The sequence below is a fragment of the Rhinolophus sinicus genome, chromosome 14 (assembly GCF_057876585.1).
Source record: "Rhinolophus sinicus isolate RSI-liver-muscle chromosome 14, RSI-T2T, whole genome shotgun sequence".
Classification (NCBI taxonomy): domain Eukaryota; kingdom Metazoa; phylum Chordata; class Mammalia; order Chiroptera; family Rhinolophidae; genus Rhinolophus; species Rhinolophus sinicus.
Window position 1 is genome coordinate 13,470,001 of NC_142514.1, and position 16,292 is coordinate 13,486,292.

Genomic DNA, 16,292 nt, shown 5'->3' on the forward strand with positions numbered 1-16,292 from the left:
AGAGTATGTGAGAGTAACTGCAGCAGGGGGAGGAGCTACCTCAGGTAGAGGGTCCCGGGAGGCCCCCTGGAGGAGGTGGCATTTAAGACGTGACCTGGAGCAGGTGCTAATGCTAAGGGTCAGTGTTCTAGTCAAGGCTAGCAGTAAGTGCCAACGCCAGCAGCAGAAAAGCTCGGGCTGTTCAAGAATAGGTGAAGATGACAGCACACACTGTCACTGAATGTCAGGCCTGGAGCTCATCCAGTCTGCATCCTGTTCAACTGATGTCGCTCTTTACAACATCCCTGAACGTGTCTCCCCATGAATCACTGTTGGGGGGCTGGGGACCCAGAAGGCAGGGAGCACAGAATATTGGACAGTTCTCTCCATGCCATAGAGCAACCGAAGGGCTCCTGATTTTTCGGTTTTTCTTTTTGTGATCTTGGTAAAGTGTAATTTTGTAAACACTCTTACCGACTACAGCTTCTGCTTCGTAACTGACAGAGCTGATTTCACATGCTTCCGACAGGTGGCCCTACACTTCCGAAAAGCTTCTTTTTCTGAGAAGTCAAGCAGCGTCGTGCCCCACGTCCTCAGTCCCCACCTCCTGCACTACATTTCTGTTCCTAAAATGCGGTCAATAAAAAGTGCCTTCAGGGACAGGAAACTCACCACCCCAAGGTAGCTTACTCTTTCCCCAGGACACTTGGGTTGCTAGAAAACACCTCCTCTTCTCGAGCCAAAATCTGACTGCTTAGAGGGCCTGTGTCTGGTCCTGGCTCTGGAGTCACACAAACAACTATGATGACTTTTACTCCGGCAGCCCTTCAGAAATTTGGAGACAGAGGCTGGATGCCCCCAACCCCCTTCCAAACACCAGTCAGACCCCATTCTCTCTATCTGATTGGCATGCTATGACCCAGACACCCCTCAATATTCCAGAAACCCTCTTGGAGCGAGAGCTCAGAACTGGGCACATTCCTCCAGAAGAGGTCTTCTAGGAGCCCTCGTTCTGGGCACTTCACTCCTGCCATCACTGGCAAGATGGCCACTGCTCTACGATCTGACTGGTTCCAGGCTTGGGTACCACACATATGGTTGCCGAGCTGCGTCCCTGTGCATTTCAGTGTGGGCGATCTTAGGGTAGGAGCTACTCAGTCTCTTCTTATTGAGCTCACATTATCTTGCTATTGGTCAAGGTCATCCTGGGACATCAGAATGAATCAGGAGACATGTCCAAACTCCTTGGCCTGACACCCATGCCTCTTTGTGACCTCCTCAGCTGCATCTCTCCAGCTAGCCCTTCACACCATTGCTAATTCCTACTACACACATAAAGAAATTTCCCTTTTCTCAGAAGTCAAGTGAGGGCATTTCCTACCTTCCTAGTAAACAACAAAAAAAAATGTTTCTTGAGCCCTTACTATGTGTGCCAAGACAATTCTAAATGCCTGCCACGTGTCAACTCAGAACATAGGGATGGGGCAGGTAAAATGGTTAACCCCATTATTCAGGTTGGTAAACTGAGGCACAGAGTAGTTAAGAAACTTGCCCAAGGTCACACAGCTAATAAGTAGTGGTCCCAGCACCTGGGCTCTTAACTACCATGTATTGTGCCTCAGTGTGTGTGTGGGGGGGTGCTCTGTACATCCGTTCCCAACTACTCTGCACTCAGTGACATAATGTTAGTGGTGTGAAATTGCCCATGGTGGGAGTATTGACACTACAGAAATTGGCGTGTGTTAAAAATCAGGGCTTTTCCCCCCTAGAGAGCCAGTTATTAAATATTTACTAGAGAACCGCTGCCTAACGCCTCCAGCTACCTCATCACTTTGTAGTTCCCTGAACAGGCCATTACAATGACTGCCCACGAGTCTCGCATAAACTTCTCCTACCACCTGGAATACCCTTCTTCACATTCTTGTCCCGTGAACTCCAATCTCCTTTGTTCTTTTTCTTTTTATATATATATATATAATTTAAAAAATTGTGGTAAAAAACACATAACCTAAAATGTATCATCTTAACCATTTTAAGTGCAGTGGTTTTAACTATACTTATAATGTACAACCATTGCCACCATCCATCTTCAAAACTCTTTTCATCTTGTAAAACTGAAACTCTGTGCCTATTAAATAATAACTTTCTACTTCCCCTTCCCTTCAACCCCTGGTAACCACCATTCTACTTTGTGTCTCTATGATTTTGACAACTCGAAACATCTCATATAAGTGGAATCATATAGTATTTGTCCTGGTGACTGGCTTATTTCATTTAGAGTAGTGTCCTCAAGTTCTAACCATGTTATAGTATATTGCAGAGTTTCCTTCCTTTTTAAGGCTAAATAATATTCCATTGTATATATGTACCATATTTTACTTTTCCATTCACCTGATGAGCGCTTGGGTTATTTCCATGTTTTAGCTCTTGTGAATAACTCTGCTGTCAAATGGGTGTACAAATATCTCTTTAAGACACTTCTTTCTTTTCTTTTCGGTAAATATCCAGATGTGGGATTGCTGAGTCATTGATCATTCTTTTAAGGTTTTGAGGAACCACCATAGTGTTTTCCTCAAGGGGCGACAGTACCCTTTTACATTCCCACTGACAATGCACAAAGGCTCCAATTTCCCCAACCCTCTTAAAGATTCAGTACAGGTGCCTCCTCTTCCAGAAAGCGCTCAGTGACCTGTATCCTGGCAAGGGTTCACCTGTGTACTGACACGGTATTTACTGAACAACCACTCTGTACCAGACTCTGAGCCCGGCACTTGACACACAGGTTTGCATAAAGCGATGACATCTGCACTCAGGCATTCTCCGTCCCATTCCTGATGAATGTGTTGAGAGGCTCGGACTGTAGACAGAGCTCTAGGGCAGGTCACTAGGAGCCCTTCCAGGCAGAGCGCCACAGTGAAGCAGGTTGGGGCTAAGACAATAAGGAATGGTGAAGACCAAGGCAAAGCTAATCACATGTCCCGGCTATGGATGCGACTACTCTCAGTTCTGGCCAGTTGTTGCCTGCAAGGCTTGCGGCGAGATAATGAAGCTAAGAGAGTCAGGCGGGTTGAGAAAGGTGAGTGCTTTATTCTGCGCTTCTGGGCAATGTTCACCGGTCCGCAGATGGGGCCGGTGAAGTCACGCCCAGGGCAGAGCGAGGGAGGCATATATGCGATTTTTGGGGTGGCTGAGTGAGGTGGCAGATGGGCAGGCCCCCCAGCGCAGATTGGGCGGGAGCGGCTGCATCTGGAGTTGTTTGTCGCACCAAAGGTCCGCTGCCTCTTCGGGGAAACGCCAGGGGCCCCAGTTTCCATCATGCGAGGAGGGGTCTGACTTGGCAGAGGGGTCTGACTTGGCTCCTGGCCGCTATGACCATGCCCGTAGCTGACCTAACGTTGCCATGTAGGAATCCAGAGCCAGGACTGCCAGATGTACAGTTAGACTGTTGTGTGCTGTACTTGAAAGCAATTGCTAAGAGAGTAGATCCTAAAGGTTCTCATCACAGGGAAAATGATATTTTTCTTTTTGTGTGTGTCTATATGAGATGATGGATGTTAACTAAACTTATTGTGGTAATCATCTCATAACCTATGTAAGTGAAGTTTTTAGACCTTAAACATATACAGTGCTGTGTGTTAATTATACCTCCATAAAACTAGGAGAAGAGGGTCAATTAACAAAACATAAACGATGCCAAAAATTTGGATTTCTATCTGACATCTCATAATGTTTACATATTAGCAACTGATTCCTTTATTTTTATTTATTTATTTATTTTTTTGAGACGTGTGTGTAGGACGAGCAATGCATTTCCTAGGGCTGCATGTCGCCCTGGGCTGAAAGTTTGTAGCCAAAGATCCACTTCAACTCATCACGTGATTCCTAATTAATGATTGCGAATTACGAGCAATGACAGAAACTCAGCTTGCGCTTCTCCGTTTTGTATAAAGAAATCACGTGACACTTTGGTCAGATGTGCGGTGAAAATCCCACTCACTTATTTTGTTTTCATTGGGTGTCCACCTCGTTCTGCTGTGGAAAGGCCATGGACTTGGGTGTCAGATAGGTCAGGCTTAGGATTCTGGGTCCACCTTTTACTCGCTGTGTGGCTTTGGGTCAGCGACCTCACCTCTGCCCCTCGGTTTCCTTTCTTACAGAATGGGACCAGAATGCTCACACGATTTTGCGGGGATTAAAGATCACAAATGTCGAACTTGCCTTGTGCAGTGGCACAGTGTATGCTCACTGCGTCCTGAGGTCCTCCCTCCTGCCTTCCTGTGCTATCAGCCTTGTAATCCCCTCCAACCGGAAGTGCCAGAGGAGACAGTATGTGTGATAAGTTCTGTAACATTCCAGAGACAGGCAAGTTTACTGTGGAAGGAGGAATCAGAGAGAACTTCCTGGAGGAGAACTCAGTGTAGACTTTCTGTCAATGAGCCTCGGGCAAGCCCATTCTAGGTGCCAGGCTCCTGGGAGATGGGGGCTGGGGTGGGGAGTGTATCAAACCATTTGATGAGTCCTGAGGTGTTTCAGCAGCTTGACTCTGGGCCAGAGAGGGCCCAGGTGTCTCTGGCTGCCCTCCGTGGGTCTTCAGCCCTGGAATGAGCCTGCACAAGACACACACAGCAAGTGCCAGAGAGAAGGCATGTTTATGGGATGTTTCACTCATTCCACAGGTATTTCTTGAAGACCTACCATGGGTCTGAAGTTGTTCTAGATGTTGGGGTCAAAAATGAATCAGAGAAGAATCCTGCTCTCAAGCATCTTCCATTCTGTTGGGGGTGGGAGTGTTTGGGATATTTTAATCGATGATGTCTGAATAACTGGATCCATTACCAGAGAGAGGGGAGCTGGGAGAGGCTGGATTGAAAGGGAGACAGGGAATTTAGTTCTGGACTCTGACTTAGAATGTCAGGCAGGTATTCACATGTTAATATAAGAATACCTGCCTGATATTCAAATACCTGCCTGATATTTAAATCTGATAATAATTCAAATTATATTTGAATTGTGGGCTGGTGCAGTGGGATGAGTGTGAAGCTAGAGCTGGAGGGGTCATGCATTCACTCAGCAAACCTAACTGAGCACCTACTATGTGCCAAGTGCTGTGGGTACAGGAATGAAGCAGACACAATGCCTACCTTCTTGGAGCTCTCAGTGTAGTGGAAAGATATAACAGCAATAATATTTATAATCATTATGATTCAGCGAGTACCTGGTAGGTGCCAGGCACGGTGCTGGGACCTCCTGCCTACCTCATCTCACTAAGTCATCACAATTAAGAAACGAAGCAGCTTCTGTTACTGTCCTCATTTACAGATGATAAAACTGAGACCCAAAGAAGCCAGGTGACACAAGTAGTCAGAGGTGACAGCCGGGTTTGAATCCAGTTCTGTCTGACTTGAAGTTCAGGCGCTTTGACCTGACATCGTGCTTTCTCCTCATTTGTATATTCCATCATTGTTATTCAATCAGTGTTATTGTGGAGTCAGAGCCAGTACTAGACAGACCTCAGGAGGATAGCCCCTGGAGTGTGCATGGAAATAAGACCCAAATCTCTGAATTCGGATAAGCTCGTCCTAGGAGAGATGAAGGGGGGAGAGGGGGAGAAGATTCCTGAAGGTAGGTCCATTGAAAACATCTGTATCTGGGGGGCTGAAAGAGATGGGGGGTGAGCAGCAGGAGGGCAGATGACAGTGAGCCTTCTCGGAAGCCAGAGAGAGAGAGAGTTTCAAGATGGAGGAAATGGTCAGTGGGATGGAGTGACCGAAAGATTAAGGGGGTAAAGCCTAAGTGTGGGCAACACCAGGCTTTGGGGGACCTCTAAGATTCAGCTCAGGGACACAGCAGAAGCCAGGCAGCAAAGGATTAGAAGGGAGTAGACCACGAGCAAGTGGAGGCTTTTAGAGGAAAAAGAAAGCTGGAGAGAGATCAGAAGATGTTTTCCCTTTCATTGGTTTCTTTGGTTTGGCTTAGGAAGGTGACCCTTGTACGTGCCCTCAGGCAGAAGAAGGAACTGGTGGCGGAAGAGAAATGAAACTGCAGAACACAGGGAGGTGTTCCCTGTAGCAGTTACTGCCCCAGACGTGTTGTATAGTTACTTCATTGATGACTTACTTTCCTATTGGCTTTCCCCAACCAGAAGGGAAGCTCGTGGGGGCCTTTGCACAGTGGGTCCCAGCAGTGCCTGGCACGTAGCAGACACTTAGTTAGTACTTCTTGTATTAAATTGAATTCACAGGGTTCCACGGGGTGCCTCGTGGTTAGGTCCTAGGAAGAGAAGGGTTCATGAGGGTCTGAAGGAAGAGCGTTCTCGGATGCTGCCGAGAGAGGGAGAGAAAAAGAAGTTAAGAGGAAGAGAGGAGGGTGGGTGCACCCATGTCTTCTCAGATATGTGTGCATGTGGGGGTCTGAGGGGAGGTGGGGATTAGCAGAAGTGGAGAATGGAGAATAAGAGTCCTTGTGAGAACACTCCAGGAGGCCACTTTTTTATTTGTTAGCATTATTTTGCCACTGTTCTGTTAGAAATGGATTAAACCATTTCATCCTAAACAACAACTCTCTGAGGCGAACTATAACAGCCCTGAGATGACATTGCTATTAGGGGGGAAGGCAGGATTTGAACCCAGGACTTGGAGCTGATCTAGAGACCACGAGCCGCACACCTCCCTGTCTGGCCTATTATAATTGTATAAAGTGTATTCCTCGCCATGAGCCTCTGGGACAGCTGGGAGTCATTATTCTCATATCACAAGAACAGAGAAGTGTGGTGACTTGCCCAGGGTCACAGAGCTAGTTACAGAGTGTGGAGACTCCAACTTGCAACTCTCTAACTGCAAGCCCTGTGGTTTCTCCTTACCAGGGAAGAAATGCAGGAATTCGGTAGAAAGTCAGCGCAAAAAGGAGGTGACATCGGGGCTTGGACACATTTAACAGCAACTCCAGAGTGGGGCTTTCACAGGCTCCTAAATTGTCCCAAACTGGGAACAGGACAGAGAGAGGGGTTTGGCAGGTGGGGAACAACAGGAAGAGAGCAGGGACCGAGTCTGGAGGGGGTGCGCTGGCTGTCCCTGGGCTGAGGCCTTGTGAGACAGAATGAAATCGGAGCAGGAGCGGGGGCTGGAGGGAGGCTGTGACAGAGCCCTGGTGTGTGTGTGTGTGTGGGGGGGGGACGGGAGGGAGGCCCTGCCCAGGAGGGGGATTCCAGATCTCCAGTCCCTGGTGGAGAACCCTGGGTGGTGGGCGGCACTCAGTTAATCCTCCTGAAAGCCACCCAGCCTTCGCGTGATGTGCTTCAGGAAATAGCTGATTCTGAACACAGAAGGAAAAAAAATCCCCAGGGGTCTCAAAGTAAGGCTTCCCGTACAGTTACCGGGAATCCTGGAGCCGGCAGGGGTGTGGGAGGCAAGCAGGACGGCACTTAAAAGCAGGCAGGCCCAGCCCCTGCCTCTTCCCCAGGTCTGAGGACAACGGAGAGAAGGTCTCACCGGTGAGGAATCCCATTCTGGGGGCTGCCTTACCTGAGGGGGGGGCAGGGCACAGACAGGGGCTGTGAGAGGAGACCCCTGCTTCCATTGCCTCCCCCACAGATTGCAGAGAGGTCTCCAACCTGCCTTCTGTGCTGTTGATCCTTTCCAGCTGGGAGACATGATGGGGCGGGAGGGAGAGGGGTTCCAAGGGCCTCAGGGGGCTGCTGCTCGAGGACTTGGAGGACTTGTCCCTCCAGTGACCCGTCCTCCCCCCAGCCCCCACATTTTCATGCGTCTGTCAGGCTGTCTCCATTCTCTCCACCTCTCATTACCACAGCCACTGCTCCACCCGCGTTAGTTCCCTTCTGTGGTTGCTGGATAAAAATAGCCAATCCCACATCTTTCTCCTGGAGGCCTGCTTTGGGCTCCACTGATGGTCCATTTTCCCTGTCCACAGGGCAGCTGTTCCAATACCTCTGCTATCTCCTCTGTGAAACTTCTTTTGTTCCCTTTCAGACCCCTTTGCAGGGGGCCTCCTGCCGCTCCCACAAACCCCCAGTTTACGTCCTAAGGTGTTCTAAAATGCACCAGGATTTTGGTCTTATTCATGTATGATGAGGCCAACAGATCAGGAGACGGGCCATTTAAAAAATAGTTCGTTACAGTTTCCAAGAGAAGGGAATACACAGCACCAGGCAGGGCTACCAGAAAGCACCAGGGAACAGGAGGCAGAAAAAGAGCAAAAACATGGCTCAGAGCCTTTATTGGGTTTTCCAGCCGGGTCAGGGTAAAGGGGTTAGGATTGGGTAGCTTGAATAATTTCAGCAAACTCTGGGCTGTGGGAGCCGCTGCTAGTGGTCTGGTCCTGGCCCTATGGTAATTTAGGCAGAGAAAATGTTGACTGGGAGCGGGGACAGTTAGAGAGACAAGGTGGTTGGGCGTGGGAGTGTAGGATTGGTTGGTTTGCATATGAAAGACACACTCTCAGGGGAGTCTTTTGTTGTTTGTAGGAATTAACTAGTCCTGAGAGGGGCTCTCTTCCCAGCTCTCAAGGGCCCCTGGATGTGAAAGCATCATTAAGATATAGACAAGGAACAGTATGGCTCAGACACTGGGGCTGCTCAGAGGCCGTGTGGTCCAGTCAGTCAGAGGAGTAGGGTCCTGGTCCTGGGCTAAGTCCTCTGGCAATTCACTTCCCTTCCTGAGCCTCAGTTTCCTCGTCTGTAAAGTCAACAGCTGCTAGTCTCTCCTGCCACAAATGACTCTTGAATGGACAGACATGGTGCCAGCAGGTTGAACAATACCCACCTGCCAGGGTCGTTGGTGGGTTTAAGGTGATAGTGGACAGAGCCTGTCACATCGTAGGTGCCCAGTATGTGGGAGCTGGCATCTTCCTCTTGTCACAGCTCTAGGAAGCAGCTGAGAAAGATTCGTGTGGAAGGGTAAGGTCTAGAGCCGTTTTCCTTGGCTATTTAGAGCCCTCAGAATGGAGAACATGGGTGGGCAGAACCCTCAGAAATTTTCTTGGAACATTCAGAGGAGCTGCTGGACAAAGGATGACATGGAGAGGCCATCCCAGTAGCCAGGAGTCCCGGGGAGTCTGAGGGTGTGTGTTTGGAGCCAGACCTTGGGAGAGGCCAGGGACTCTGGGCACAGCACTGAATGTCCCCTGAACTCAGGGATTGGACACAGCAGGTCACAGAAGGTGACATCCTGGGACACCACAGGTCAGCTGAGCAGCTGTGGATGAACAAGGACGTGGGGATCCAGAGAGGGAAGGGAAGCAGGCAGCTGCTAATAAAGGACCCTCTGAGAGGCCAGGTTAGAATCTGGCACTGGCCCAAGACACCTGGAATTCCCTCTGCCTTCTGGATGTGATTTTTTTGGACTCTAGGCCAGCAATTCATGTGACTGCTGGGGAGGGAAGCTGGGGTCTCTGGCCCCAGGGGGTAGAGCTCCATGGCTCCAACGAGAACTTATCCCTCTGGGGAGGGAGGCTGTGTGGTACATTGAGGGGCACACTAGGCCTGGGCTTGAACTTTGCCTCTACTTCTTCGTGGCTGTGTGACTTCTGGCAAGTTCCTTGAGCTCTCTGAGCCTCCATTTCTTCACGGGCAAAATGGGACCAATGATACCTACCCTTCAGAGCTGTCAGGAGAGCCCAGGGTTGACTTATTGTAGGCGTAGTGCCTGGGGCCCATGGACATGTTTCCATTTTAAATTCTTTAAAATTGGAGGAAAAAATGAGTATAATAATTATGAATCTATAATAATGAATCCAGCCTGGATTATATTTGTTTTTATACCAATGCAGTTGTAAAATATAATTTGAAAAGATTTTTTTTTTTTTGAAGAAGGGACCTTTGAAGGCAAATGCTCTTGGGACCCGCAACAGCCATCAAGAGGCCCTGAAAGCCACATCACATAGGCTCATGCTTCCTTCCTGAGCACCTACTCAGTGCTGGGAGAGGGGCGTGAATCCACCGGCTTCTGCCCTCAAAACACCAGCAGAGAAGACATCCCTGAGCAGGCCTTCCGCACCGTAAGATCAAAGGAATTTGAGACCTAACACCGTCAGTTTTCCTTCTGCCCTCCCAACCCTGCACCAGTCTCTCCCTTTGTCCAGGATTCTTTTCTCCCTGCCACATCCTTATATCCTTTATCAAGGGCCACGTCCAAGCTGTGTCAGTTCCTGCCCGTCGGTTGTACCATTTAAGAATCCCACCTATTTCTCAGGTTACTCTTAGCCATTTTCTGCAGAAGGGGTGATTGCATCAGGGGTATTTGTGGTCAGGTACACTTGGGTGGGACAGTTCTTTCTCGCCTCTGAGCGGGCCAACACACCATGGGAGACAATGCCCCTCTGCCCCCGGGACCCCTGGAATCAGCTCTTTGTGTTGCCTCATCTTTCCCTGCTGGGGTTGCCTGTTTATTGCCCAGCATGAGAGGATGGGGCCTGGTGAGAAGCCAGGGGTGGGGTCTAAATGGGCCAAGGGGGCATCTCCTGACAGGGATATCATGGAATGTGTTCTCTTTTCCAGAAATCCAGAGATGAAGGGCTTCCTCACACTGGCTTGGTTCCTGGCTTGTAGTAAGTGCTGGCCCCACGACCTTTGAACTTGTGACCTTCCACCCTCTAGGACCAATAGGGTAGTGGAAAGGAGGCTTAAGTTGGAATCTGGGCTCTGTACTTACTGTGTAGACATCAGCAAAAGCCTTCACCTTTCTCAGCCTCTGTTTCCTCATCTGTGACAGGAGAATATTTAGCCAACTGGCAGGGCTGGGGCAGGATTCTAGGAGGTGATGTGTACAGGTTGTGTTATGTAAAGGACATGTGGCTTGTATACAGGTGACAGATTTTTTGTTTGTTGTAAAACAAAGTAAAATAAAGGCAAAACAAAAAATAAAAAACAAGCCCCTTATAAATTCCATCCTGTGATTCCCGGGTCATTCTCTGCTCAGGCCTGTCCAAATTTTCCACACATCCCTGCTGCTGCCACATCCCAGCGGGAGGTAACTGCACAGCATGGGGGTTGAGGGACCTCAGCTTTAGGCTCCTGACAGGTTATCTTGCTCTTTGATGCCTTGTCAGGTCCCTGGAGATTCCAGGAGGAGTGGGAAGCCAGGTGCAGGGAGAAAGCCCTGGCTTACTGTGAACCTCTGGACAGGGCACCTTCCCCTCCAGTCCTCGGTTTCCCAGTCTGTAAGATGAGGGAGCGGGCTTCAGTGATCTCTAAAGGTCTAAAGATCCATGGGGGGGGGATTAATGGGGGGGAGAGTGGGTGCATTGTGAGGACAGACAGAAAGAGCCTGTCTGCCTGCTTCATACAGATACTGTATTAATTATACCTAATGTTTCTTGGTCACTTACTATATGTCTGCCACTGTGCTCATAATTTTACATCCTTTATCTTATTTTAACCCTCATGACAATTCCAAGAGGTAGGCATTCCTTTGAGGCCCCCGTTTGCAGATGAGGAAACTGAGGCTCTGAGAGATAAGTGAGCTATTGACCATCATGCTGTGACTTAGTGGCGAAGTCGGGATTTAGACCCAGGCTTATTCATCCTCCAAGTCCACACTTTAAGCACTTTGCTATCGTGCTTGCTCTTACCTTCCTCGTCGCTTTCCCACTAATGCAGAGGATAAAAAAGAGACACCTGGGTCCCTCCAAGCCCCAGGGTGGGACAAAGGTCCTGGGAAACTGGGCCTGCAGAAGTTAAGCCTGGGTTTCATCTGGGGACGTGGGCTGCCTTTCAGGTGTGCCTGTTGTGCCAGGAAGCTTGCTAGACCTGAAGTCAATGATTGAGAAGGTGACAGGAAAGGACGCTTTAATGGAGTATGGCTTCTACGGCTGTTACTGTGGTTGGGGCGGTCGTGGGACCCCCAAGGATGGTACAGATTGGTGAGTTGATTATCATGACTGCCCTTTACGCTCCAGGCTCTGCACCCACATTATCTCACCCACATTACCTCGTTTAATTCCATGTCAGTTCTGGAAGATGAGAATTAAAGCGCCATTATACAGATAAGAAAAGTACCAGAGAGGCTGACTGACTTGTTCAAGATACATCTAGTAACTCCCTAGTTCTCAGTGGCGTAATGTATCAGCTGATCCATTATATATGGCTTAAAGCAACAAGGGCCATTTGTTTTGCTAAGAATCTGCCATTTGGGCAGGGTTTGGTGGGATGGCTTGTCTCTGCTCCACTGGCTTCAGCACGGGCAGCTTGAAGTTGGATGACCCAGTATCCAGATGGCTCACTCCGATAGCTGGCAAGCTGTCCCTGTCTGCTGGCTGGGAGCTCAGGTGAGGCTATGGGCTGGGTGCCTCCATTCCTCTCACTCAGGCCTCTCCAGGGTTGTTTGCGCTCCCTCACAGCACTCTTGGATTCCAAGCGCGAGTGTCCCAAGACTGCAAGACAAAAGAGGACGGCATTTTTGTGATCTAGCCTCAGAAATTTCATGGTGGTCCTTCCAGTATTCTCTAGGTTGGGACAGTCACAATGGTTTTAAGAGGGAGGGGACCTAGTTTCCACACCTTGATTGGGAAGTGTCAACGTTCCAGAACGTGTGAGATGGGAGAGATTGTTCTTTGGAAAATGCAACCTGCCAGGCTAACAATTGTGATACTGCTAGACATGCATGAAGGGATGGGGCAATTGAGAGAATGGATGACAGATGGTGGGAGCCAAGTTTCTCACTGCTGGAGTGGGAATTCATAGACAAGAAGGACAGGAAGTGAGAATGATCTATGTAGTAATGGATTAGAGTTGGAGGTTTCAGTATGAACTCCTGTTTAGCTTCAGGTAAATGCAGATGGTTACATATAGAAATATGTGTACATATGTGTATATACATGGGTTAATATAGACACATAATATTTTGCTCTGTCAGCTGAGAGGACCTCAAAGAAACAACACCCCAGTAGCAATGAGCAACACCTACTGCCCAGACCTGGTTTCCAATACCATTCTCCAGTAAAAGAAACCAAGGCTTCTTGGGGAAATGGCTGATGCTAGGACGAGGGCAGGAAATACACAAGATGAGCCTGGAGTTCCTTATAATGCCAAAAAGTAAGGATGAGCTCAAACAAAACAAAACAAAACAGAACAAAACAGAACCACATTAATAGGGATATGTCAAAGAGTGCAGGCCCAATGGCCAAAGCTGGAACAATGTGACCAAAAAAACAAACACAGAACTCCAGTCTTATCATGAAAAAACATCAGGGAAATCCCAATAGTAGGTCACCCTATAAAATACCTGACCAGTACTCCTCAAAACTGTCAAGGTCATCAAAAACAAGGACAGTGTAAAAAGCTGCCACAGCCCAGAAGAGCCTAAAAAGACATGGCAGCTAAGTGTAATGAGGTGTCCTGGATGGAATCTGGACTAGAAAGAGGACACTAGATAAAAACTAAGGAAATCTGAAAAAGCTACGAAATTTTCACAATTAATGAATCAATAACGATATATTATTATTTAGTTACTTAGTTAAAAATTATTTAGTTAATAATGTATCAGTCAATATTGGTTTGTTAATTGCAACACATGTATCATATTAATAATATAAGATATTAATAATAGGGGAAAGTGGATGTGGGGTAAATGGGAACATTATGTACAACCTTCTCAAATTTTCTGTAAATCAAAAAAAAAATTTAAATGCAATCTGGTACATTTAATATACTGCAAGTTTATTTATTTTTTTGCTCATATAACAGGTCAATCAAACATGTTGATTCTGGGACCCATGTTCCTTCCATCTTGTGGCTCTACCATCCACTATGGCCTCAGAGTCCTTGGCTGGATTATCTTCATCCAGCTGGGAGTTAAAGAAAGAAAGTGGAGGGTAACGTGTGAGGTTTTTATGGGTAGGTCTGGAAGTGGTGTACATCTCTTTAGCCCACACCCCTCTGATCAGAACCTAGTCATGTGACCACACATACCTGCAAGGAAGGCTGGGAAATGTAGTCTCAATGTGAGCCCAGGAGGAGAATGGTCAGTGAACTGCTAGCCAGTGGCAGGCCGCCCTAGTGCAAGAGCAGGGAAGTACTCAGCCATTTTATTAGATTCTTTCTCTGTCAGACCACACCCACCAATGTGGCCTCTGCTTAAGTGACATGCCCCTTCCACTCAGGAGCTAAGTGTCTTGCATTGACAGGTGCTGTTTCATGCATGACCACTGCTATGGGCGGCTGGAGGAGAAAGGCTGCCAAATCTGGACACAGCCATACAGCTACAGACTCTCGTGGGGCCTGGTCACCTGTGGTAAGACTGGGGCTTCCCATTCAGGCCACTGGAAGAGACTGGGTTTCTGCTGGCTCTGAGTTCAGCTGTCCTAGAGGTCAGCCAGCCTATATCTTGGGGGGAAGAGCTTGGGGCAAGAGGGGCAGGAATACTGTAGCTGTATCTGACCTCCAGAAGATTCTGGAGGGCTGGAACATCTTCGAGTCAGTGTTCACTAGGTGACAAATGCTTTGCATACTTCCTTTCCCTTGCTCCCCAAAAATACCCTGTGAGTAGGTGTAGTCTCCCCCTTTTACAGATGAGGAAAGCAAAACTCAAAGGCTTGCCAGTATACACAGCTAGAGTTGGGATTCAAGCTCACATGCCTCTGAGTTGAAAGCTGAGTCTGGGTACAGTGTCTCCTCTATGCCAACTGGAGTTCCTCCAGAGCAGGGGCTGTCTCCACTGTCAGACTGGGAACTCCCTGAGGGCAGGGTTTGTGTCTCCCTGGGCTGAAACCTCACCCTGGGCAGCAGCTGTGCCTCTTCCATTAGATTATGCACTGCCCCTGGGTAGACGCTGTGCCTCCCTCATCAGACTGAGAGCTTCCTCAGAGCAGGAGGCAAGCTGCGAGTCTGCTCCGCCTAGAAGCAGGCCATAATTGAAGCAAGCCCAGGAGTCAATGTCCCTTCCTCATTTTGCATTTGGCGTCCTGTTTGCAGAGCCCGGGTCCCACTGCCAGGTGCAGCTCTGCGCCTGTGACCGGAAGTTTGTCTACTGCTTGAAGAGAAACCTAAGGAGCTACAACCCTTTTTATCAATTCTTTCCCAACATCTTCTGCATGTAGTTGCACTCACAGAGCTCCTCCCAGACCATGCTGTTTGCTCTCTTCTCCTACAACCCAGAGCTCACCAACTCTGCTGCGTTCCTGAGAGGGGTCCCCGGTCTCAGCTCTTGCTCTTTCACGATGGCCTCCTGGACTTAGAGGAGTCCCACGTCCACATTTTACACTCCAGAGAATCCCAAGAGAGTGAATCCCAAGAGAGAACCCTAGGACTTGGCAAGGTCAGGGTCCCTGGCCTCCACTTGTGAGGTGGGTCCTTCTGGAGCCCAGAGCTCACTCCTAACTCCAGGCTGGTGGTCCTCGCCACTGAAGACAGTGCCCTTCTCCAGGAGGAAGACTTTGCTGGGGTGCATTTACTTTTCAGTTTCTGCAGAGAGATTATCACTACCACCCTCTAGAGCATTTTATTCAAGGAGAAGCAAAATTGATTCCATAAATCTGACCTGTAGATATGAAAGAAAATTCCTTCTCAGGACTAATAAAAAAACATGGTGTGGGGGATTGCCTGTGCCTCTTTCTCTGCCACTGGGGCACTAAACCCCAAGGTAACCACGTTCTCTCAGAGATAGACGTGCAGATTAGTAAATAGAAGGTTTTCTGGTATGAGCGTCAAGCCTTCTTTGGGGCTCATCTCCTTAAACTTGGGGGTCCTCTCGAGCCAATCATTGGGTCTCATTCTTCCTCAAGGAGGTGAGGAGAAGATGATTGACAATTATGCCAGCGTGGGCTTCCAGGCTAGAGAGGACCACATTCAAATCCCAGCTTGGCTTCTCCAGCTGGGTGGGCCCAGCCCATGTCTGAACCTCTCTGACTTTCAATCTCTTTAAAAAATAAAATGAAATATTTCTTGCAATGTAAATTGAGAAACCCGAAGCTACCTTGATGCTGACACAGGGATGCTGAGTGGCTGGGATTTCACAGAGCAGGACATTTCTTTTAATAGTGTTTAAGTATGGGGTTTATTTTTACCAAGTAAGGAGATTAAAAACCCCAGCTCATCTAGCAATTCATAAAAGAAAGGGTGTTCTAACACCAAGATAGCACGAAGAAAGGACATATTGTCCAAGAACCTTTAGCTTCCTTACCCTGACCAGCCCCCAAATAACCACATGAGCAATGGGATCTATACTGAAAAATCTCCAATGTTGAACACTTTCAAAATAAAATTTACTTTTTTGAGATTATCCTGAACGTACGGTGTTTTAGAAAAGCTTGCTATGGTCTCGTGTCTATATTTGACAATATAACACAGAATGAGACTCAAATGT

At 48.3% G+C, this 16,292-nt stretch overlaps 1 protein-coding gene across 5 annotated transcripts in view; it reads left to right on the forward strand.

Annotated features, from left to right (window-relative positions):
- The window catches only part of PLA2G5 (phospholipase A2 group V), a 39,823-nt gene extending 24,300 nt beyond the window's left edge, over positions 1-15,523 (forward strand). For 4 of the 5 annotated variants that reach the window (XM_088790298.1, XM_088790299.1, XM_088790297.1 and 1 more), the window contains 5 exons: positions 9,803-9,990; positions 10,490-10,539; positions 11,709-11,853; positions 14,116-14,222; positions 14,903-15,523. In XM_088790298.1, coding sequence (XP_088646424.1) covers positions 10,500-10,539; positions 11,709-11,853; positions 14,116-14,222; positions 14,903-15,027 — 417 coding nt within the window. In that variant the 5' untranslated portion in view covers positions 9,803-9,990; positions 10,490-10,499 and the 3' untranslated portion in view covers positions 15,028-15,523. Of the gene's footprint in view, positions 1-7,165; positions 7,469-9,802; positions 9,991-10,489; positions 10,540-11,708; positions 11,854-14,115; positions 14,223-14,902 lie in introns of those variants that run through there. The other variant, XM_088790295.1, reaches the window with a different exon arrangement.
- Positions 15,524-16,292: the final 769 nt, after the last annotated feature.